General features: G+C 36.7%; 1 protein-coding gene across 1 annotated transcript in view; it reads left to right on the top strand.

Annotated features, from left to right (window-relative positions):
• Positions 1-24,673, top strand: part of CEP170 (centrosomal protein 170) — a 96,619-nt gene that overhangs the window by 11,925 nt on the left and 60,021 nt on the right. The window contains exons 2-6 of the mRNA XM_069009904.1: positions 12,541-12,686; positions 17,527-17,616; positions 21,469-21,550; positions 22,112-22,167; positions 22,284-22,446. Of these exons, the coding sequence (XP_068866005.1) occupies positions 12,582-12,686; positions 17,527-17,616; positions 21,469-21,550; positions 22,112-22,167; positions 22,284-22,446 (496 nt within the window). The 5' untranslated portion in view covers positions 12,541-12,581. The remainder of the gene's footprint in view (positions 1-12,540; positions 12,687-17,526; positions 17,617-21,468; positions 21,551-22,111; positions 22,168-22,283; positions 22,447-24,673) is intronic.

The raw sequence follows: 24,673 nt of genomic DNA, 5'->3' as shown, positions 1-24,673 counted from the left end.
TAAAATTTATCAGATTTTCACTGTAGCATTCTGCAAAATATATGCTAATGTACCAGATCAAGTTTAAGTCCCCAGTCATTCGTAAACCAGCTTATCAAGTCCACATGAAAATAGTCTGCTTACTTAGCAGTGAGGACTTCTGATTGTAATTTAGTTGAGGGGTTGTAATCTACCTGCTCAAATAAGTTCTTGCATAAAAATTTCAAGCTCTGTATTCACTCTATGTGTTAATTCTGAAAATTTATTTTGATAATTCACTTGTATCTGTTTAATGACATTTAGTAAATAAGAGAGTAAAAGAAATAGAATTAAGACTCACCATGCTAGTAGCTATATTCCTGTTTGTTGGCTGCATACAAGAAAGGAGTGAGTAGGCACCACAAGCAGATGTGGAATAGCTTCTCTGCAGGGAAGCCATTTACTGGGTACTAATTACAGATTGAAGTCTTTGCAGTAAGTAGAATTGATCATTAAAACCATGGGTATTCTTAGCATTTGTGCAAATATCTTACCCTGCTTTCTGTCTTGCTAAATTCCTAATACTGTCGTTTTGACAGCTGTTTGCATATGATTGTACATTGAGAAAGTGTTTGTTACATTTGGTACCTTTCAGTTTAATTTCATGGGAAGGAGATAGGAGGACATAAACATTAAAGAAATGCCATACTCCAAACTGTAAGATTAGATTTCTTTTGCATTATTTGGCTTATGATTAAAGAACCAAACAAATAATTAAAATGTAAGGCATTTTAAGACTTTTTCTACTCTGTTTTTATGTGAATCTCTAGGAAGAGGACTTCCCATCAGGAAAAGATCTAAAAATCAAGTCCAATGTTTTTGTCTGATATTGGAAAATGCTGAAAAAAAAATCTGATCTCTTTACATCAGAGCTACCATGCTGATTTTAAAATAATTTTGATTTTAAGATTGTCCTGATGTTAATTACTTTGTAGAATACCTACGTAGCTCAACATAATTATGGCACAGTATTATTTTTATGCTTTGTGCATGCACACATGCTCTGCCTCTCTTCACACAGTGAAGATTACCTAGAGCAAACGTCTCTTACAACTTTAAGGCAAAAGTATGAGGTTTTGCTTGCTTTGTAAAATAAGTTCATCCAACTTCTTTTTTTCTTTTTTTTTAATGTAGGGCTTGTGTTACTGATCTTGGAACAAACAACTCAGTGTATTTCCAAGAAAAATACATCTGTGGCTCTTGAGGGTAATTGTAAAAAGCTCCAAAGCATTCCATGAGGGAGAGGATAGAATGTATCAAATATTTCGTGTGCAGCATGATAAATGTTTTTTTTCATGTTACAGTGGAGATGTAGCAGAGAACAATAATTGAACACCTTTTTGAAGTTACGTATCTGTAATACAACAAATGGATGTGGAGATCAGTAACATTGATATCAAGAATTGTCCTCCTCCATCACTTCCCCTTTCATGTTCTGTGTACTCATGCGTTGTGTCAAGAAGTAAAATGGAATTGAAAGGAGAAGGTAGATGTTAAAACTACTTCAATACATGTTTTTCTTTGGAAAGTAAGCTTATCTTCTTACCCACAAAATAAATAATTCCTTGTATGAAGGATGAAAAAATTTGCATTGCCTTGAATGTAATTTAATCTTACTAAGTATCTTGAGTCGTGAGCTAAACCTCATATATTTCACAATTTTGGGGAAAGTGAAATCACCACCCTTGGGAGGTTAAGAGGTCCAGTTTTATTTGCAAAATGCTGTTTGTTTTTTCAGTAGTGCTCGGGGCTGTGGTCAGTACTTGCCAATGCGGATAAAACCGCCTCATCTCACACAGCCTACAAAATCACTTGAAATATGCCAGGATGGAGGCACTGAGAATAGGAAGTGGAAGAGGAGGACTTGTCTGCTCCTTTTAAGATTGCATTCTGCCTGAGTGCAATGCCTGATTTCTATTTGTTTAATTTCCTCTTTGCTTGCCTCAGCAATAGTATAGTGTGATATGAGGGAAAGGAAGTATTTCTGGAGCTTTCATCACAGGGAGCTTTTTCCCAAAGATGATTTGGTTATGATTTCTTTGGCTTGCTTGCCACAATCGTTGCTAAAGGCTACTTACCAGATATACTGTTTTATTAGCATGCTTGGTATGCTAATCTCTCAATAGATGACCTCTTTTGACCACGTGAAATAGGGAAATTTTTAAATAATTTCTTTTACGCAATTCCTTAATCTGAATGAGAGTGATGGACAAAAAATGATTGATTGTTTGAACATAAATTAAACTGCTCTTATAAGTAGTTATTAGGCTTTATTTTAGCTGTTTATTGAAAGCAGCTTTTAAAAAGTATTGCCATTCAGTGTAGGAAGGCTGTAGAGAAGTACATTCATAAGAAATTATGTTTTGTTAATGATTGTAAAGATTGGGAATGTGAAATGAGCTATCTGTTTCTTTAGTAAATGCAAAATGTCATTATTGTCTGTTATCAAAGAATTAAACAGGATCATTTTTTTAAGTCTTAACAGCTTTATCCTAGTGGCTAGTAACAGAGTAGGTTTTAATGTTTAGATAGGACAACTTAAAAGGAAAAATTAAATCTTCAGGTACTTCTCATTACTATAAGAACATGCATAAAAAGGCTTATGATTGTTGTGTAAGACTGTATTCATGTACAGTACCAGTCCTAAGCAAAGTTTTCTAATCAGTCTTTTTTGTTTGCCAGTATTCTCTGTAAAGATAACCCAGTATTTTATTTTTTTGTCAAGTTGGTGTAGGAGTTTGATTCAATCTGCTGTTCTTAATACAATTTGATCTCTTAGCTTCTACTAGGGATTGTGATACGTGGTTTCTTTTCACCCTTAATAGCTTCTCAATTTTGGAGTTTTTTTTTGGGGGGGGGGGATAGTGGCTTAGCCACTTCAGCTACCAGTTCCCTCAGGAGCTGCATGTCTCTCATCAGGTCCAATGGACATGTGCACCTTCAGGTTCTTTAGGTGATCTTGACCCTGATCTCCTGCAGTGGATGGTTCTTCATTCTTCCAGTCCCTGTTTTTGTCTTCTGGGACTTGAGCAGTGTGACTGGAGCTTTTCCTGGTGAAGAACGGGGCAAAAAAGTGGTTGAGTGCGTCAGCCTTCTCCGTATCCCAGGTAAATAGGTCACTCTTTTCCTTCTGGAGGGAGCCCACATTTTCTCTAGTACTTCTTTTATCTCGGTATATCCAAAGAAACTTTTCCTGTTGCCCTTGACATCACTGGTCAGATTATTCTATCAGGGCACTAGCTTAGCTTTCCTTGCCCGATCTGTGGCTGTTCATACACTATTTCTGCCAAGCTACTTGTCTTTGCTTCAATCTTCTGTAGGCTTCCTTTTTAGAGTGAGTTTGAGTTTGTCCAGAAACTGCTTTTCATCTATGCAGGCCTCCTGGCAAATATGCCCAAATTCCTCTGTGTTGGGATGCATCACTTCTGAACTTGGAGGATGTGATTCTTGAATATTAATGAGCTTTCTTGAACCCCTCTTCTCTTCAGGGCTGTATCCTAGTCTAAGGAATATACTGAAGATCCCTGAAGAGGCCAAAGTCTGCTTTGCTGAAGTGCAGCATAGCGAGCTTGCTGTCCACCCTCCTCGCTGCCCGAAGGATCTCAAACTCCTCCACGGAGTCACTGCAGCCAAGGCTGTGCTTGAGCTTCACATTTCCCACCAGCCCCTCCTTGTTGGTGAGAACAAGGTCCACCAGCCCCTCTTGGATGGGTCCTCTAACACTTGGAGAATGAAGTTATGATCAGTGAGTTCCAGGAGCTTCCTGCGCTGCTTATACCCTGCCATGTTACCCCTCCAGCAGATACTAGGGTGGTTGTAGTCCCCCATGAGGACCAGGACTTGTGAATGTGAGGACACTCCAATCTGTCCATTGAGGGCCTCATCTGCTCAGTCCTACAGGTTAGGTGACCAGCAGACACCCACTATAATGACACCTGTCCCTGCCCTCCTTTTAGACGATCCATAAGCTCTCAGTCAGCTCCTCATCCATCCCCAGGTGGAGCTCCATGCTGGTTACTGCTATGGAGGGTGATACCCCATCCTTTCTGGCTTGCCTATCATTCCTAAAGATCCTGTATCTTTCCATTCCCACACTCCAGTCACTCCATGTCTCTCTGATGCCTTCCTGCCAACTGTAGTTCAAAGGCCTCTTCACCAGCTTGGCAAACCTGTGTCCAAAGATACTCTTCCCCTTCTCTGATAGATGAACCTCAGCAGTCCTTGAGCAGACCAGGTTTTTCAAAGTGAGTCCCATGGTCTAAGTAGCCAAACCTCTGTGTGTGGCACCATTTATTGATTCTCCAGATTCAACTGGCACTTTCAAACCCTTCAGCTGGGAAGATTGGTGTAAAAACTGCCTGTGTTCCAGAGTGCTTTATCACTGCTCCCAGGGCTCTGTAATCCTTGGTACTCCTCTGGTTGCTCCTGGCTGTGTCACTGGTACCCACATGAAATAATAGCAGCAGATAATTGTCACTGGACCAGATCTTTTTGCATACTGTGACACTAAAATAACTGATAGCCATCAGGTAAGCCTTATGTTTTATACATTCCTTTGCAGCATTTGTATGTTGATACTGGTGTAATAGCAAAGGACAAAATCTCAGTGTTCTTTTTTTTTCTTAGTCATTATTATATCAAAAACAGCGTAAGATAAGGTATTTAAGTCACCGTCCCTCAAAATCAAAACCCCAAAGCAACTTGGAGTGCAGCTGCACTGCTGGCAGAATAAGAAGTCTATTTCAGTTGCTGTTCTGACAACTATTCCTGTGTGTCACAGTGGTAAAATAGATGTGGATCTAATTCTGATCTGGACCAGGGGAGAGGATGCTTGTGCAGTCCCAGAGCTGCAGCAGTGTTGCAGGACACATTTGCTGCCTGACAGAGGGCAACAGCCTCCTGAGCTGCTTTCTTGTCCTTACTCCGTCAGACGCGTGGGGTGACCTGGAGGGCAAGAAGAGAGAGATCTCAAACTCCTTGAATGCAGGAGGAAAATCTCTCTTTATGCTTAATAATATTCACAGCTAGAAGGCCTTCTTTTGTAATTAAAATGTGAGGAAGAAACGCTTCTTCCTTGAAACGCTGTTGAGGAGTCTGCGGTGCTAGCCTGTGCGACGGCCAGCCTGTACCCTCCGGTTGCACCGCCCTAAAGCTGAAGGTGTGGCTGTCTGTCTCCTGGTCCCCGCCTCCCCCTTCTCCCCCACCCCCTTCTCCTTTCGCTGGCTACCTGAGAAATACACTGCTGTTACTTGATAGATTTGGTACAACTCTGTAACTCCTGTTGTTTTAGTCTTTTATGGTAGGCAGTATAGGTAATGTGCATATCTGCCTATGTAGGATTGTACTAATTAAAGAAGTAAGGGGCATGACTGGGCTTGATATCCTGATGCTTTATAAAGGGAGTTTCATGCTTTTCTTTTTTTGTTGTTGTTGCTCGTCTGCTAATTATATCTAATTTTTTTTTCTTCTTAAGCTTAAACTAGCTTTTAGAAAAGTATTTTTTTAAATAGTGGATCTAGCAGATGTTCTCTGTCTATAAACAAAAGGTCCGGGGATTTTTTCAGACAAGATTCAAGGAGATTTACATATTTTTTTTTTTGCCTTCTTTCCTCCTCCATCTCTCTGTAGAAGAACATCAACCACAAGACTAAAAGTGTGGAGGGCTTAGAAGGTGAAAGAGAATGGTATTGCAGAGTAGTGATTAAGAAGGTTTCTTTGCTCTCAGTATTTCTTTTGTACTGTAAAATTTTGTCATGGCTACATCTTTCAGTCCATGCTGGCAATGACATCTTCTAGACATAGTGTAAGGCTTCAGTAAGATTTTTTAATCTGTTTTTCAAGAAATTGTGGCCAAATTTGGATATTTGAGCTGCAGTGGAGCAGATCAAATACTTCAGAAGTGGAATACTCAAGGGTATCATTCCGTTGCCCTGCCAGTTAAATCTTAGTAAGTTTAGGTGAGAAGCCAACAGACCAAGGAAGACTGAGATTTTTGTGAGATGCTTTGGTTTAGTGATAAGGGCAGTTATCCTAATTGCACTCCTGTTCCTCATTTGTACAAGGAAGTTTAATTGACTGGATAAGTCCCTTTTCTTTCTCTTGAGTTACCTGTTTTCTTCCACTTTACCTATTTGCATGCTTGCCATCCAGTTCCACTCTTGTCCAGTAATTGCATAAAATTTTAATGAACTTTATAACTAATACCAATATTTCTTTATATCAGTGAGAATGGCAACAGTTTCATGCTCAGACCTGTATATAGCATTTGAATGTTTCTAGAGGGATGTGTTCAGGTGAATTTTCCAGTCAGTGATACACTTGAAAATAACAATACTAGCTTGTTGTTCAATTGCTGAAAATCTAGGATTGTTTGGTCATATTTCCTAAGTATGTGAGTTCATCTTCTCATTTTGATGAAGAATTTCAATGGGTTTAAGCATAAATTACCTTATTTATGCATCCTTTGCCTTTTATTTTGACAGCCTTTTAAAGGAATATTTTGATTAACCTTTATGGCCAACACTGTAGTTTTCTTACTTCCCCTTGTGAAGTACACTTGAGTGTACAAAAGGTCCATAAATAAGTAAAAAAATATTTTTATTGATCATTAGCCTAAGCCATTTAAATTTAGATGGGTATTTATTTATTTAAGGGTTTTGAGGAGCAACATTACACACTACTGTGGCATGAAATATGGCTTCTGTAGATTGAATTCCAGCTCTCAACAGAAGGTTCTTCAGCCCTGCAACTTTCCTTTTTTCTTTTTGTTTGGGTTTGCTGTTTTTGTTGAGTTTTTTCCTGCACAAGATACCCTCTTTGTTAACAAAATGCCTTGGTATACTATCCCTTGGAACTGGTGAGAGTAGTTTCAGTCAGGAGGCTGTTGTCTGTGCAGCCCTCTGTCTCCCCTTCTGGGATGAGAGCAATGTGAGCAGTGAAGGCAGCAGAGAATTACGAAAGCAGCAAGGATAGTTTCATGAGTAAACATTTAGAAGGTATCCTAGAGTATGACTTATTTTCTTGTTTTTATAGTCCCTTTGATGGCAGAAGAGCCATCTACCCTTTACTTTGGAAAAGTGGTCTTAATTTTCTAGCCACCCTATGTGTGGCTTTAAGCTTATTTGCGAAAGAATTAGGTGTTCAGAGATGTAACAGAAATAAATGAGACCATTTGAACACCAGTATGTTGGGTGAAACTAGGTACTTTAGAATGAAATGCTGATGGGTTTGGAACTTAAATATTCAAGACTAAGATATTTCAGTGTTAAAAAAGCTCTCTCCGGTTCCCCATTTACATGAAACCCTCTCTACAGCTACTTGTGAAGATTTTACCGTAAGTGTTAATGAATTTCTCATGTGGTGGTGTTGAGCATGGTAGATGAAGTCAGGAGGAAGTTAATAATTCAGGAAAGGTTTTTCATGATGTGCAGTAAATAAGGCGCAGGCTAATCACTTGATGAGGAGAGGAAAAAAATACTGATTAACTGATTGTTAAGCTCTTTGTTTTAACCTGAGTACGGTAGAGTCCTGATTAAAATATGTGATGTAGTTAAAGGTTGTTTTCTAATGCATGTATGTAAGTAGGTTAATTATGATCACCCACAGAACACTTTGTGTGTTACACTACCCCACTTCAGAGGGTTTTACAAAGCAGACAATATTACTGTGCTGTTTACCACTTATAACTTCCTAGGTTTAAATCAATTATTTTTATAGATTACTTTTTAATATCAATTATATGGCTACAATAATCTTCTCAGGGTTGAAGTTACCTTCAGTTTGGTTTTTTCTTTCTTTGGCATATATGTCTCCAATTCAGTCAAAATTAGAAGTGCTGGCACTGGTATTTTTTATTACATTGAATAGTCAATAAAGGAGTCATGGTAGGCACTTTTTCAGTGGGTGTTGTTTGCTGACTGCATTTCATTGTGATTTCATTACCAGCTTCAACTTCAGGTCGTCTCCAGTCATTAGTGGCTCCATTACTGCTCTCATTTCTGATTTCTCCCTTGTCATGGCTTACTTCTGATGTTCCCCTTTCCTGAGTCCTGATTCCAGCATATGTCTAGCTCCAGTTTCAAGTGTCTTGTCCTGGTGAGGTGGTGTTCTCGTCTGTGTCTTCTACCCCTGTTTGTTTCAACATTGGATGAGTTGAAAGTACTGGGGAAAAAATGCTTTATTTTTGGTTCTAGCTGGCACTATAATACTAAAACAGCATGCTCTGCAAACTTATTTAACTACCTCTGTGTAGACAGATGTGTTGAGAGAATTTATCTCTGCCCTTGTTGAATGAATATACACGAGGAAGGTTTTCAAAAGCCTCTTGCTTGTCTGCATTTGGATGGATTTGCATGAGAGCAATAATGCAAGGTACAAACTGATACTCAGGCCTCCTGCCACATTTCAGTACCAATTTGCATATATGAGCTATAGCTAATATTTTTTTAAAGGTGGTGACATAGAATGTTTTGCTCTAACCTTGTTTTAGAAATATTTGAGTCATTTCTTCAGAAATTTCCCCAAATTTACCAGGCAATTGTATGAGAAGGTGAACTTAATTTTAGCAAATATTTTAGCAGCTGGAAACAGGAACTTATAAGGCCAAATAATGGGCAACAAAGGGCTTCTGGCTTTGTCAGCACTGTGTCTCAGCTTGGTGCAGGGCTTTTTTTAACATTGTTTTAAAATAGTCATAAGTAGAATTTGTTGTACAGTGATAGGATAATTGTGTACCATTAAAATTACACTATTTTCAGTCTTAATGTGGAGGACTGCAGTGCTGAAAAGTTGGAATTTCAGACATATATTATGTTTCATTTAAATTTTAAACATAGCTTTTTGTTTCTCTGTAGGATTTGTGTCTCAGTGTTCACTAATAGTTTAGTTGGAGCTGTTTTCAGTTACAGGCAAATACAAAAATGTAGATTCTAAAATGCTCAAATTTGAGATTATTAAGGATTTTTATTTGCAATAACATGACTGTATCAAAACTAATCTTGGCAGTATCTCTTTATTCATTTGAAATTGGTTACACCCATCTTTTGGCTGCATAATACAGGGTCTTAGTTCTTAGGAATGGATTATATTTACAGGGATGATGCAGCCAATTTCCCTGTAGCTGCATCATCTGTTTTAAATGACTTATTACCCACATGTTCATTCTGATACGCTGATTACTGCCTTTTAAAAGTTGTAGTCCTTCACCATAAAAAGCTGTTTCTTCTGCAGACAAGGAAGTACTTTGCAGCTCCCATAGGTGTCTCAGCAACTGACTTGCAGGTATCTGGAATGAATCTTTGAATGATCAAGTCTTGATGAAATGTTTGCTGGTTTGGTTAAAGACTACAACACAGTACTGCCATTTTAGGAAATACCGATAAAACCAAATGCTTCAATAAAGCATTTAAAATTCTTTTTTCTAGGGTAGAAATATTTTTGGTAAATATTTGATCTGAAAAGTGTAGTCTGTACTGGAGTAAGACAGGTCCATCTGGGACAATATCCTGTTCTGCATGAACAAAGGGTAGGTAAGGAAGAGAGGTTTTTGGGTAGGACAGTGAAACCTCCTAGATCATCCTCCCAGCCCCTCAAAATGCACAGTGCATGCATTTCCTGGGCTATAGGTGGGGTCAGTGCATGTAACAGGATTGATAATAAGCATTCATGAAAGAAAAAAATTGCTTTTTGAACCCTGTGTAACCTTTTAGTATCCATAAAATTGCATTGCAAGAATTATCATGACCTAAATTTACTCTGTGTAAAGAGCCACTTCTTGTGATCATTTTGCACCTGGCATATAATAATTTAATTCAGTATCTCCTAGGTAGTGAAGCATCTTTCATCCTTGTATTGTTCAGAATACTACAGCCAGAGCACTTAAGACAGCAGTGTATTAAAAACGTTATAAGCCTCCATAAAGTTTTTGGGGTGCAGTGTAATTGTCCACATACTGTCTGTATGACTAATAAGTGCACAGTTCCATACCCAATTTTTAATGCCCTTTTTTTGTTCTGATATTAAGCAACTGTTGCTACTGGGTCTTGTTTTCAGCCAGTTTTGCTATGCAGATTCCAGCATAGCTCTGATCAAAGGCATTGGTTTATTCTAAAGAATACTTTAAAATAAAATATGTATCTGGGTTGATGGTTTCTTGCAGTTGAGACAGCAACTGTTTCAAAAGAACAACATTATTAAGTTCGATAGAACTGGTGATGGACTTTTAACTACAAATGTGCTGCCAAGCTGTATGGCAATGATTGCTCTGTATAATGCATTTTTTAAAATTATTTCAGATAGCTTAATTTAATCTGTTTGTTGTCAGGCTTTATCATTTGTGGGAAGTTTGGGGTGTTGGTTTTTTTTTCCCTAGCTCTAGTTGCTGACCTACTTGTCTGTTTTATAAATAAAAATAGTTTTCCTCTTTTAGAGTCAGTCTGCCTGTGTAAACTACAACATAGTTTTTACTAAGAAATTTTTCCAATTTTCTAAGTTTTTTATATTGTCTTGGAGATTTTCATATGAATTTCCAATTAGAGCAGGAAGGCCAAATGGTGCAAATGTAATTATGATAAACAGATGGGAGATTTTAAAAGGTAGTAAAATATAAACAGTATGAGGAGCTTTGATATTGAACAGCATGCTTGCTGTCAAACATCCGTTTAATTTACTTGTTAAAATCTGGAACATAGGCTGGCCATTTGTGATACTTCCTTTTCCTTTCTTAAAGGAAACTGAAAAATGTCACTTAAGATTGACCCAGTTTATCTTGTAATTTTAAACTAGATTAAATTAAAAATAAAAATGTTAATTTCCTTCAAAGGTGCTGAAAAAGCCATTTTAATTATTGAAACATATATTTAGTGACTACATCACTTAAAGTTTTATTTCAGCAAGTTCTTATTGTAGATGTAATTTTTAATATTTTAGTTTCTAGGAATAAAATATGTTAGAGATGCTGTACTACTTACGTTGAGTCAGATAACATTAAGTGGATAACATACATTTCACTTGAATGTGTTGTGATACAGCTGTGGGAAAATAATTCTATTGTAAGTATTACTGTAGAAGAGAGTACTGTTGCAATACATACTTACTTTTTTACTGAGTAACTCTTCAGCAAATTAAGTCATTCTAAATTCTTCCATGTGGACTGCATTAATTTTTTTAAACTGGATTGGCAGCTCTGCTGGTACATTTTAACACCTGACATGGGATGCTTTTGACTTAACTGTTTTTTAAATATCTGCTTTGTCATGTCACATGCAGTTTTGACTTAAACTTAGTTATCTTTACATGTTTTAGTAATTTGTGGTGTCTCCTTGATTGTAGTTTGTCAGATGGCATAGTACTGGCATTGTCATTTTACTCAGTGTTTCCATGTTAGCCTTCGTTTTGAGGACCTCATTGAATTCTTGGTACTATTCAAGAGTACACTCAAGTCCACTTCTGGCTTATGTCTACTTACAGTACATTTGCTAACTTTGCAGAAATTCACTAATTGACATATAAATAGAAGAGAAGAGAAGAGAAATGCCAGCTATTTGGTATTGAGAGAAAAGCAGGCTGGTTGCTTTCGATTTTCTTTAGCTTCTCTTTTAATGAATGCAGTGTGGTTATGAATGAATGAAATAATTGCTTTGGCTTGCATTTCCTTTAAAAGAGATTTGGAATACTCCTAAAGGTTTTTTCAACTGTTAGCCATTGAATTACTCTGAAGAGAGCTTTAATCATATTTTTGTCCAGTTTCAAGTGCATCATGTTATGTGAAGAAGTTTTCCATAAAAGATGCTATCCAATTTTATGACATTTTGAATAGCTGTGGGTTTTTTTCCTCTGTTTTATGGAGTATGTTGGACTTTTTATTGATAAATAAAGGTAAAGTTTTGTAGGAATACTTCTTTTGGATTTAATACTTACAGATAACTTCTAATTTGTTCATTTTGCTCTCTTTGTTTACAATACTAAATACACACTGTTAAATTTCCAATATACACATTTTATCATGAAAATCTGAGATGAAATAGAAGGAAAAATTCCACTAATTTAAAGCTCCTTTGATTTGGTGCTGTACAGAGGACTTGAGCTTTAAATCAGATGAGGTAGTTCTTTTTCACAGGAAAATGTAATGACACACTTGCAAGTTACTTGCTGTACTTTGTGAATGTCTGCCACATGTTTATTGGTTGTGATAGTGAAGCATTATTGTAGCAATTATCTTAATAATAAGCGGTCAAATGCTGAAAGCTTTCTGACAACTTGACATACAACTTTGGCATTAGCTAGCTGCTTGTTCCTCTTGCAGAAGGTTACCAATTAAATTTGCCTAGTTGCATGAAGCAGAGCCTGAGAATATGTAAATCTGAAGCCTGTCGCTTCCTGTGATTGCTGGATTCAGTACATGGTATTGAGAATGCTGTCTTTTCAGAGGCTTTTTGTATTCTGCTCACAGTGTTTGCTGAGCAGAAACTGTAGCTAAAAATAACTAAAATGAATTTCTCTGTCTCTGTTTCTTTCTCACTGCAGGATGACGTAGCTTTGCCAAGGATTTATCAGCTAAGCAGAAAATGAGCTTAACATCCTGGTTTTTGGTGAGCAGTGGAGGCACCCGACATAGGCTGCCACGAGAAATGATTTTTGTTGGAAGAGATGACTGTGAGCTGATGTTACAGGTAATTGTATCAGCCTTCCATGTGCAACTGCTCAAATTGTGAACTTAATGCACCAGCTTCATGCATTCCTTTTGAAAAATAAATTCCCCAGATGTTGGGGGAACAGTTTTTTCGAAGAATCTTTTGTGTCCATAGAAAAAAACCTCAGTTTAAATGTATTGCTATCAGTCATAACTTAAGCAGTTACTGCTTAAGTACAGAGAATCACATTTTCTTTGTATAAGTCACATGCAGAATGCAAGAATAGAAGATGAAATAAATTTTGCAATATGACCAGTAAAGTAAGTAGACTGTTTTCCATAAAATGTGATAATGTTAAGAGAGCTGGCTGCTTTTGAAAGGAGCCTTCTTTTTTCAGCAACTTGTAACCTAATTTAGTCACATGATTTGATGTAACTCTGTCCCTATGCCCTGATTGTGTTGTACAAAGGAAAATGAAATTAGTAGAGAAGAGTATTTCTCTATCTCTAAGGAAGTTGAATGACTCAGTTTCAATAGAATTGAAAATACACAAGTCAAAATAGCTTGATCCTTCAGTAACTTCCTCAACTTTGAGGATCACTCTGTGGAACTCTCAGATTTGTGTAGCTGTGTTGTTATGTAGCCATATTGCACGCACTTTGCCCTGTCAAAGCTGTAGTCCTCTGAGCTGCCTTTTGCTAAAATATATTTTTTTGAATGACTAATGGTAGTATTTTGGGAGTTTCTTTTTAAATTTTTGTCTTTGTTTACCATAGAGGTCTTAAGAAGATTGAACTTCAAAACTAATATTCTCTACCCTTCCTACCATTCAATAAAGTATTTTTTTTTATTTTTTTGTTGCCAAAAGTTGTGTATGCAGCCATTATTGGCCAAATTAGAATCTTACTTGCAAATGAAGTGCCAAGAGATGTCATCCTACATGTAATACTCAGAATGTAGCATCTCTAGTAAATTGCGTTTGGCTCTTAGCCTCAGAAGGCATTCAGAGGTTTTATTGGTGATGTTAGAAAGCAGTTGAAAATACTCTTAATTTCTCTTTAGCAGCAGATAGGATGATGTCTTGGTAATTTATGTGGGAAGTATTAAAAAAACCCCAAACAAACAACAAACATGCAGATAAACCCACCAACATCCAAAACAACAAAAGAAAGGCAACCAAAATGCCCCACCTGACTGGTTCCTGACCAGTAGGTTATAATCCAGAAATGCTTTTATTTTACAAGTAACTTGTTTTAGAGGGCTGTTGTCTGTGAATAAGGGAGTTTCTTCTTTCTTCTCTGCTGTGCCATCCATGGTAGATCAGTCCTTAGAGTGAAGCATTTATTCTTTTGTGTTACTGAACTTTACCTTCAAAGGTCGCTGCCTCTTTGATTAATACTGTGAATAGCTTTGAGTTATTTACAGACATTATTTGTTGTGTATTTACTTCAGAGTTAGTGAAAAAAATCAAGGGGCCTGGTGACTTTCACGAATATTCTTTTTAGCCTGCTGGTATGTTAGGTCTACATGCCAGCATGACTGTAATACCACACAGTGCTTCAGGGGGAGGAACCCACCCAAAGAGAAGCTAATAATGTGTTCTTGTTCTGTATGTATAGCTCTTTGTGCAGGACCTTCCTTTCCACTCTTGACAACTTGGTTGTTCTCTTATTGCAAAGCATGTGGACAATGCATGATGAAGAAAGCAGAATTTAATGCTTTTATTCGTAATTGCTTGGCAGAAAACATGTTATAAAGGCTTTAATGAAAAGAGTTTCAACTCTGTTTCATGCTTGATAGACCTCAGATCTGTACCTAACACTGTTGTTCTAAGAGACTTTGTTCACATCTGGGAATACAGATTTGCCTTTTTTTAATAAATAAGGTGAAGTTTTCCTGTTTAGCTAGCTGCTCCACTGCATCAGCCTGCTTGTGGATAAATACTAAATTTTCCCCTTCTTTCACCTTTATGGTTAGAAATCTTTCTTTGAATGTTGATGGAGAAATCATCTCCAAGAGAAAAAAGAATACATTATTCACAATATCAGAATTATTTGCAAAGAAGAATGCATTTATTTTCTGTATTCTGAATATTTTCTTAGTAGTCTGGATTGAATTGAAGAGTATCTATCTAAAATAATACCATTTACAAATTTTTTTTAAACTGAGGATGGAGTTTTCCTCTTCATATTCATATGGCTCTTACTGCAGTTATTCTGTGATTCTTATTTCTGCAGTCATATATAAATCTTTTACTGGATCTGGCTGGTTGGTGGGGTTTTTTTAATAGAAGCCATTACAGTACTATGTTTTGGATTTGTGACCAAAACACTGTTGACAACACACCACTATTTCAGCTGGTGCTGTTTCAAGGCATTCTCTCACTTTGCTCTTTCTACACACACTTGACTGGGGGGATGCACAAGAAGTAGAGAGGGAGCACAACCAGGACAGCTGATCCAAACTGACCCTGTGACATATGATGTGTTTTGCTTGGCAGTGAAATCTGAGCAGGGGTCTTTGGGGAGGATACCCACTGCTCAGAGACAGTCTGGGCACTGGGCTGTTTGTGGAGGGTGGTGATTGCCTTCTCATCGCTTGGTTTGTTTTACTTCTTCTTCCTTCTTCCTCTTTCCTTTGCTGCTGACACTTTACCCATGAGTTCTTTCCTTTTGCTCTTCCTGTTCTATCCCACATCCCTCTGGGGCTGCGGAGGCTGAGTGAGCAGCTGTGTGGTGTTCAGCTGCCAGCCAGGGCACCACAGTCTTATTAAAAGGAATTTTAAAAGCCCTTAAATTTGAATGGAAGGCTGCAGTAACTAAGCCAAAGGAAAAAAGGCATTTAAAAGACTTGCACAGTCTTTGCACCTGTAAAGACCAGCTGAAATGAATAAAAAGTATGTCCAGTTATATGCAAGTAATCTGAACCTGAGGAGAACTGTAATGTTCTTCAGAATTTCAAGTGTTTCTGTAAAAGCCATGGTCTTGAGTAATCATTCTTAGCATTTCAGTTGATGAGACACAGTGTCACGAAGCTTTGGGGATCTTTTTCTGTCCTTTCTGTTTTAATTTATTTTTAATAGGATGTAGCACATAAAGATAATTAAATAAATTATTATTAATACAGTATGTATTTGAATAACAATGTTGAAAGAAGTTAAGAATTTTTTTCAATAGCTTAGGTAAAAATAGGGTAATTCTTGGTGCATTGGTTTCACTTGAGTGTGGAAAAATGTAATCTCTGGTTGATATTGTAGGCTCAGCAGAACATGCACATCAATGAATTTCATTGTATTGAGATTGTTTCCACTTGAAAGGTTACTAAGTTAGTAGAAAATGAACCGTGTTGCTGTGTCTTCATCTGCCATTAAAAACACTTAACTGGTATAGTATATTAGTGCAGCTTATAGTGGCAGGGAACTTGTTCCTTTGTCTGTCTCTTCCTTATTCTCCACTCCTCTTTGATATCCTGCCCTCCCACTATACCCCCCAAAAATGCAGAGCAAAATAAAAAGTCTAAAAATAAAATAGTAAGTATAAGCAGAAGAACACTTATTTTACTTCTTTGAGGAGAAAGCAAAACAGTCAAAAAATTACATGGAAAGGAAGAATGAGAAAGTAAATTGGAAATAAGGAAAATAAAGCAGCAAGTCTCAAGAACTAGAGAAGGAATGAGGTGATAACTATGGGATTGCAAGAGAAAACATTTCCTTAGGAATAGTAATTGTATGTCTTGATGCCTTGAACTGGCTAGTGCACCGGTAAGGCAGGACTCCTAGAACTGGCAGGCCACAAATGCTGGTACACAGAAGTCACAGAAGTCTCAGACAGAAATGTACCATTCTCTGTGCAATACAGTACTTAAAAATGAGTTGAGTAGCAAGAATAGAAGATGCAAACCTGAAATTAGGAAGGATGCTGGTGGAAGGAATTTGCTGCTATGCAATCATGTTGTGACAGTGCACTAGCAGAATTACTGGCAAACATGAGATCAAGTGTGGGCAGGTGGAGAAGATGAGCTGTGGTCTCCATTCACTTGGGAACTCTTGTAGATGTTCAGGTGCTGACCATATGCATCCATGAAGGAGCCATACATCCAGCCCCATCTCCCTTGCTTTGCTGTCAGCACCCCAGGCTGCAAACCCTTGGCCATGAGTGAGTGCTGAAGGAGGGACTTGGCTGTTATGGAGCTGCTGTTCTTGGATGAAATAGTAGCAAGGATTGTTCCTCATCTGTGTGGTGATGTTTGGATGTGAAGTAAGAATTCATTAAATAAATAAATTGATACTGAAGTGCTTAAGGAAGGACTGAGAAAGTCAGAACTGATGGGAATAGTAATTCAGGAACTGCTCAGACATTTAGTGATGAGGCTATAGCTAATTGGTTCAGGAAATTGACATCAAGGAGAAACAATTTGAATGCTTGTATACTATGGTAATTATCCCAGATGCGTGACAGGAAATGGTGTGTTTCAGAGAGAGCAGCAGCACCTCGGAATCATAGTCCTGATTTGAAAGATGCATGTAATTAGGGGGAAAGAGCAAGAAATAAAGTGAAGTTGATGATATTAGATTAAACATCATTGATACTAGAGTGGACTGAAAAAAAGAAAACCTTTGGATGAGATATATCTGGATCTGACATCATCATATTTAGGGAAACATTAAGAAAATAATTATTGTGAATTAATTTTAGGATTCTGCTATGGGAACCTGGATTTGTGTTAGAAATTGTCTTTTTCATATGTGGGACTAACTTTTTAATATAATTTGAATAAATGTGCTATGTAGAAAGAAAATAATGATACTGCTCTAGGAAACAGCCATAACCACTTCATGTGGTTTTCAAATACCTGTTTTATTTTCTTTAATATTTTTTAGTCACGGAGTGTGGACAAGCAACATGCTGTACTCAACTATGATGCCTCTACAGATGAACACTTGGTGAAGGATTTGGGCAGCTTGAATGGGGTAAGTTAACATCAGAAATGGATAGCTCCTCATAGTGTTCTGGATCTTTGTTTTGGGATTTCTTTGAGCAATTATTAATTGTACATTAATACCTTTTTAATGCAAGACTGGAAATGGGGGAACATTCAAAAGGCGAGTGTAGTCTTTGCAGGGGTTTTCCACTGCATGTTTTTTAAAGGGCTGCAGTTAATTCCAGTAATAAGGGACCTTGGCAGTAGGAAAAGCTCAGAACATTAAAAAGGAATATGTTATACTTCTGTATTTCAGAATTGTAAAAAAAAATAGAGTCTTGTATATACTGTGTAAAAACACCAACGTATTTCAAACTCTAAAATGTATGATTGTGATATGGATTTTATTTCATGTGCTATTCCTTTTTCTCCTGTTATGATAGAGAAAAGAATGTTGAACTGTACTTCATATGTGGAAAAAAATTAAGTATGCAATAACCATGTTGTATGAAAATCCGTTTAACTAATTTAGTTTTTCAGAATCGTTTTTATTAAAATCTCTATGAATAATTTGTGTCAAGTAATTGCAAACACAGGAAAAATCCAAAGTTATGAGAAAAGTAAAGATTCATATGATATTTTATGTTTTAAGGCTTTTCTAGGAATGGCATATTCAGTAGTCTAGCTAAGCATCCCTTTTTATAAAAGTTCTTGATATTATAGCAAATTATTTAAATGTAGTAACTTTGTCATAATTTTGTAGCCCTTTCAATACTTCTTTATGAACTGTGTATTTGCACTAGTTATGGTTGTTATTTTATAACTTTAAATGTTTGTCTCTGTCATGAATATGTACAGAATAAAATCATGAGTTCATCTGTGACTGCTTATTTGAATAATACTTAGAAAGCTACTGATAGTGAATGGTTTTGTCAAATGCTTCAATAAATAGAAGATGAAGAAGAACTCTCAAGTTACTGCCTTTTGATCTTGTAGTGTATTTCAAAATAAAACTCTGTCACTATCTCTATTAGCTTTTCTGTGTTTTAAGGTAACTAACTCAGCCTTCCAAGGAGTCAGTCTCGACTCTACGTGAAACCACTGAAGGGCTATATCCTTTGAACAGCTGTAGACATACAAGGACTTTGGTCCTTAAATATTTAATATACTTCTGGATTTTCAAAGTCGGTGCGCTGTTTCAAGCCAGTGATGAAAAATAAGTTCAGCACATAGAATTTTTTTGCTGAGCCATTTTATTTTATTCCCTAATTCTTTAAGTCCTGTAGTCAGTAGGCATACCTTCAGATTTTCATTGCCATGTCACAAAACTGGAATTTAATAGAAATATATGTTAAAAGGCCTTCTTTCAACTCCTTTTTTTGCCTCTCATAAAGAGCTTTCAGTGATTTGCTTCACTTGATCTAATTCATTCTCAAGTTTGAGGTGAAGCTTCAGTTGCTTTAGAGCTGTTTATTCAGAGACATCAAAGGAACTCTTTCTTCCCACTGTTTTGGGACAAGGAATATCAACTCAGAGGAGTTCAGTCCTTGCTCTTTGTCTTCATAATGTTTTCCTTACTATCACTTTCCCATTGTGCTTTTCTTTCATACCTCTGCCGATCTGGTTTCAGGTTAAAGGACAAAACACGTTATTTTTGTAACACTATACTTAATTGTGTGGCAGAACAATGCCTCAGTACCATATGGTGAACTAAGTAATAATTCTTCTAGTATAGCTGCTGTTTTCACTGAGAATACCATGTCCCTAGTAGCCAAGTGCCTCTTCCACTGCTTCAGCAGCTTCTACCCTTTCTTATTTTGCATATTTCATCAAAAGATTTATTTTGCATCTCTCCAGTTGGTCCCATCTCTTTTGAGAACAGATGCATACTTTTATTAGTATACAGGACTACTCCATTCCTGGTGTGATGCACTTTAACCACTCAAGATGGTTCAGAGTTTAAGGGGAGATGGCTAATACCAGTACTTTTGTTTTGAGTGTTGTGAGTCTTGTAATTTCACAAGCTGAACTGTAATTGCACCTGATTCCCTAATGCCTGAATATTCTTATATGTATGGTTGATTCACACTCAGTTCAGTGAAAAGGTTACAGGAGTCTTTTTCCTGGACTTCTAAATCTAGAAGTCTTTATCCTGGACATCTAGATTTAAAAATAAAGCAAAAGTAAATTTGAGTCAGTTTTACATGAAGTAAAATTTTATTTCTGATAGTCTATTGTGACTCATTCTGGACAGTCCTGGGGTTTTTTTTGGTTTGTTTTTTTTTTTTTCCATACAAAAAAGATGAAGGAATTTTTCTTTCCTGAAGAAAATGTGTGCAGTTGCTAGTATGTAATGAATATTTCTCTAGTATTAGTAGAATTCAACTGTACTTTCTCCTTTGACTTGTGAACTCAAAAACATACCAGAAGTATTAAACACCCATGACTTTCTTGAATGACATTCTTCTCAGGAATATTTATAGGCTATCAAAGTCCTTTCACACTGATGTTTCAGGACTGGATTGTGAAAAGCTTAGCAAACTTTATGAAGGCTTAAAGACAGTTGACTCTCACTATTTGAGGAATAAACTTTAGAAATCATGTGAATGGAATGATTTAAAGGGGAAAAGGATTCCTTATTTACACAGTAACTAGCTTTTTCAAGATAGCTTTGTCTTGCATCCCAAAGCATGTGATGAGATTTTAAAGCTCCAGTGGCAAAGTAACTAAGACTTGGTTGTTTGCCATCAGTTCAGTCATGAGCATGCGGATGTTGGTAGACTGTGCATGCAGCCTTTGGAGTTCTCTGCGTTGGGTATGCTGCATGCACATGAATTTCAGAAATCTGACCTGAGAGGAAAAATGCATACAATCATATATACATACATGTCTGCAAGGTGGCCTAAATTTTGTTGGTTTACTAAAATTTAGATTGCCTTGAGGATAGTCTTCACATGGGTTCTTACCCTGGACTCTCAAAATGTTAAAGTGAAATAAATATGGCTGAAACATTACTGAAAGTTTCATGCTTACAAACCATTAAATAGTTGTACCTTTTATTCTTATTTCCTGTGGAAGATATTTTCTGTGAAGTAGGTAAATAAATTTTTTAAGTAATGAAATAAACACTGTTTTCCTTTAGAAAAAGAAAATTAAATGGAAGATCCTCTTACTGTTTTGGGGAAGGAGATTGTTTCTCTCTAACCACAGTTCATTTAATACTAGACTCATATGAGTGATAGAATCATTCAAAGATTCAGATTCTTGGCTTATTTAATTATTCAAGTTTTTCCGACTTCAAAGTGCTTATAAAATAGCATATTTCAACCATATTTTTGTTTAGAAACATGTGCATGTTGTAGAATTTTTAAGTTAGAAGTAGAATGATCCTGTAGGGTTGCAATATACTGAACTCTTACCACTGATTTTTGGTGTTACTCAGATGCACTAACTTGGTCCGTGTTTTCCTTAAGTCCTTTGACAATGATTAGAAATAAGCTGCCTCAGAACTCTCATATCCAATGCTAAATGCTGTACAAATATGATGATAAATCAATTCTGGCAGTTAATTGGGTTTGAAAAAGCAAATTACAAGAAAAATAGTAAGTGGAGGTGCTAATTCAAGGGAACATGAATCAACACTTCCGTGAATCTTGCTAACAAGATTAAACGTGCAAGGAATTTTTCAAGGCCAGTGTGCAACTTGGTTAGCTACTGGTGTTTAACCTTTCTTTTGACTTAGTTTGTTAAGTATCTGGCAGTTTGAGCTTATGGTTTCCTTGTGAATCACCAGTAGAAAATTTGTGGTGCTGAAAACTTTCTTTTGATATTATTTAAGTGATCTAATTTTATTGTTTGGGAATTTAACAATATTTCTTTCTGTCCTCATTTCTTTTTGTAGACATTTGTGAATGATGTGAGGATTCCAGAACAGACATACATCACTCTGAAGTTAGAAGATAAATTGAGATTTGGATATGATATCCTTGCCATAAAAACGCACAGTGTCGGGACACACTTTTCTTGTTAGAAGTATGGTTGTGTTCGGTGAAGGGTTCTCATTACTACAAAAATGCCTGTATTAGAGAAAATCTCAGGGTTTAGAATATTCTACCTTGGTCTGAACTATTGATAAAGTGCATTTCGTTTTCCCTCGCTGCAAGAAACCTCAACTTTCAATTACAATTTAGAACATAATGTGTATCTTCTGTGTTGCTAAAAAGTACTACTTTTCTTTGAGGCAAATACACGAATATTTGTATCACATGCAATTGTATACCAGTAGAGAAGATAAGATTACAATTAATTATTCAGTAATCTACTGAATGGAAAAAAAATTACTTGTATTATTATGACACTAAGGTATCCACTCAGTCTTCTGTTTACAAATAGTAAATAGCTTCATTTGCTTTGATGATAGTGTATGGTATCCTAAAGCCATCACCATTCTAGTGGCATAATAGGCTGCACAGTTGTTGCTTTTCTGTAAAATCCTCTTGTGAATTCAGAATTTTTTTAGTATTTTCCTTATCATTTCCTACATACTAATCTTTTTACTGTGGTCAGGGGAGAGATGAGAGTCCCTGAAGAAGCACTTAAGGTAACATTATGCAGTTCCTGCATGTTTTTCTGCCATTGTGTAGTTATTATAACATAGGGATTTTTTTTCCCACTCTTTGAGGGTTTGTGTTTTTTTCTCTATTTAATGTCATATAGCATGAAAAATTCACAAGCCAACTCCAGTTATCCCAAAAATCTTCAGAGGCAGAAGGATCGAAACAAAGCAGCTCCAAAAGTTCAGAGTCCAAGGTAACAGACTCCACAGCTGAAGTGCACCACAAAACTACAGAAGCCCTGAAAACTGAAGAAAAATCAGTGGGTAAGGTTCATTTTTTTGTTGCAGAAGCACAAAAACTTGGAAAGGATGTTAATTTGCTTCAGTAGGATGCTCGTGAAATTCTGGGGATAGTAAAATTTTCACATATGTGAACTTTTAACCATACTTTAGCTGTAAATAATAATTTTTGGAAGTTAATTTCTACCTTTTTTACAGTAACATTCAAGCGTTAAGAAAACTTTTAAAGAGAGATTTAATCAGCATTTATAAGATTTTTGCATGTCTCTTTCCCCAAATCACAAACAAATTTTTAGCATTTGTGGCAGGAAAATGCTATTTTTTTGCAGTTTAATTGAAAGTGTCTGTTCAGAAGCAGTTTGTACTTTTTACCATCACCATTACCAAGTGCACTTTTTTTTCTTTGGTTGGTTTGGGTTTTTTTTCCTTTTTAAATGGATGGGAGTTTTGTTTGTTTGTTCTATAGCTCCTAGCATTCATTGTTAGATGTGTCAGGATATATCCTAAGTGTTCTCTTGTGGTTTAAAGATTTGTAGGTACTGTAGTTTCAGCCTTGTTTCTGCATCATCTTTCATAGTTATTTAATGTGTCGTGGTGGCTTTGCTGTGGGTAACTTCATCTGGGTTGTACTGCATCCAGCTCTGGGCCCCCAGTGTGGGAGAGATTTGGACTGTTGGAGTGAGGCCAGAGGAGATGAGCAGAGGGCTGGAGCAGACAGGCTGTGAGATAGAGTTGCTCAGCCTGGAGAAGAAAAGGCTCCTGGGAGACCTCACAGCAGCCTTTCAGTACCTAAAGGGAGCTTGTAAAAAAAGAGGAAGAGCATATTTACACAGGCAAATAGTGATAAAAAACTAGATGGAATGGTTTCAAACTTAGAGAGGAGAGATTTTGATTCGATGCTAGGAAGAAATTTCTTACTGTGAGAGTAGTGAGCCACTTGAACAGTTGTTCAAAGAGTTTGTGGGTATCCCACGCCTGGAAGTGTTCAAGGCCGTGAGCAAACTGGTCTGGCAAAAGACCCTTCCAACCCAAACCATTCTCTGATGAACTTAAGCATGAGGCTTGCTGAAGTGTAGTGGATATAACCACAAGAATGAGAAAGGGATCAGGTATTGTTGTTTCCTTAATATGGAACTGTCTAGGTCAGATTTTCTTAGGTCAAGGCTGTACAATTTTGTTTAGGTTTCATCTGTTCTTCCAGAAGACTCACTTCAAAGAATTCCCTTCTCCACATATGGGATTCTGTGCTATACCTGATTAACCTGTTTGTTTCGTTGTCTAATCCAGCATCCTGTTAAGCATACATAAAGTAGTGCAGTCGTGGGGGGTTTATCCTCATCTTCTATTTTTCTTTTCATTCTTCCAAAAATAGGAGTCAGACTAAAGGATAGGGATTTATATTTGAGTGCAACTCTCAGAAGCTTTTTGGGGATTGATTCTCACACTGTTGCTATATAAATGCCTATCTGTTCACTATTGCTAATTCAGTGCACAGGAATAGAATTACGGAATGGTTTGGGTTGGAACAGACCTTAAATAACACATATGTTGCACCCCCTTGCCGTGGCCAGGGACAGCTTTCACCAGACCAGGTTGCTCAAAGCCTCATCCAACCTGTCCTGGGACACTTCAGGGATGAGGCATCCACAAATTCTCTGTGCAACCATCAAGTTTTTAAAAACAATTTAGTATTGATGAAGGCATAATGCTGTGTAAAAAGAAAGTACTTAATGTCTTAAAATCATGTTGAAACCTTTGGCATGGCTATAAAATCATCTTTGGAATGCAAGTGTATAAAATACTGAAAAAAATGTTGATATTACTAATAGATAAAGTAACAGACAAGCTCCTAATACAGATTTTAACAAATGATGTTTTTTTATATAAAGACTCCTTAAAGTATATTCAGAACATCTGTATGATGCTAGAATAGCTAAATCTCTGTAGGGTGAAGTATTCTTCCAAAAAATCAGATCACACCTAACCCAGCCAATTTATCATCAAGTTAGAAATTTTAATTATATCAGTAGGTTTTTTCTTATTTAATTTTTGCATTTAAGTATATTTAACCATGTGTACAGCACTTCTAATTGTACTTTAATTTAACTATTACCTTTAAAAAACCCCAGCCTTTAAAACTGGTTGTGCTCAGTAATGTTTTACACACAAGGTACCTTTCAGCACTGTAGTAGCTGTCAGCAATTTGGAACCTTGGCAACATTGCAAAATTTGATCAGTTTCTCATGGAGTG

The sequence above is a fragment of the Aphelocoma coerulescens genome, chromosome 3 (genome assembly GCF_041296385.1).
Source record: "Aphelocoma coerulescens isolate FSJ_1873_10779 chromosome 3, UR_Acoe_1.0, whole genome shotgun sequence".
Taxonomy (NCBI): Eukaryota; Metazoa; Chordata; class Aves; order Passeriformes; family Corvidae; genus Aphelocoma; species Aphelocoma coerulescens.
This window is presented reverse-complemented; position numbering and strand designations above follow the sequence as displayed.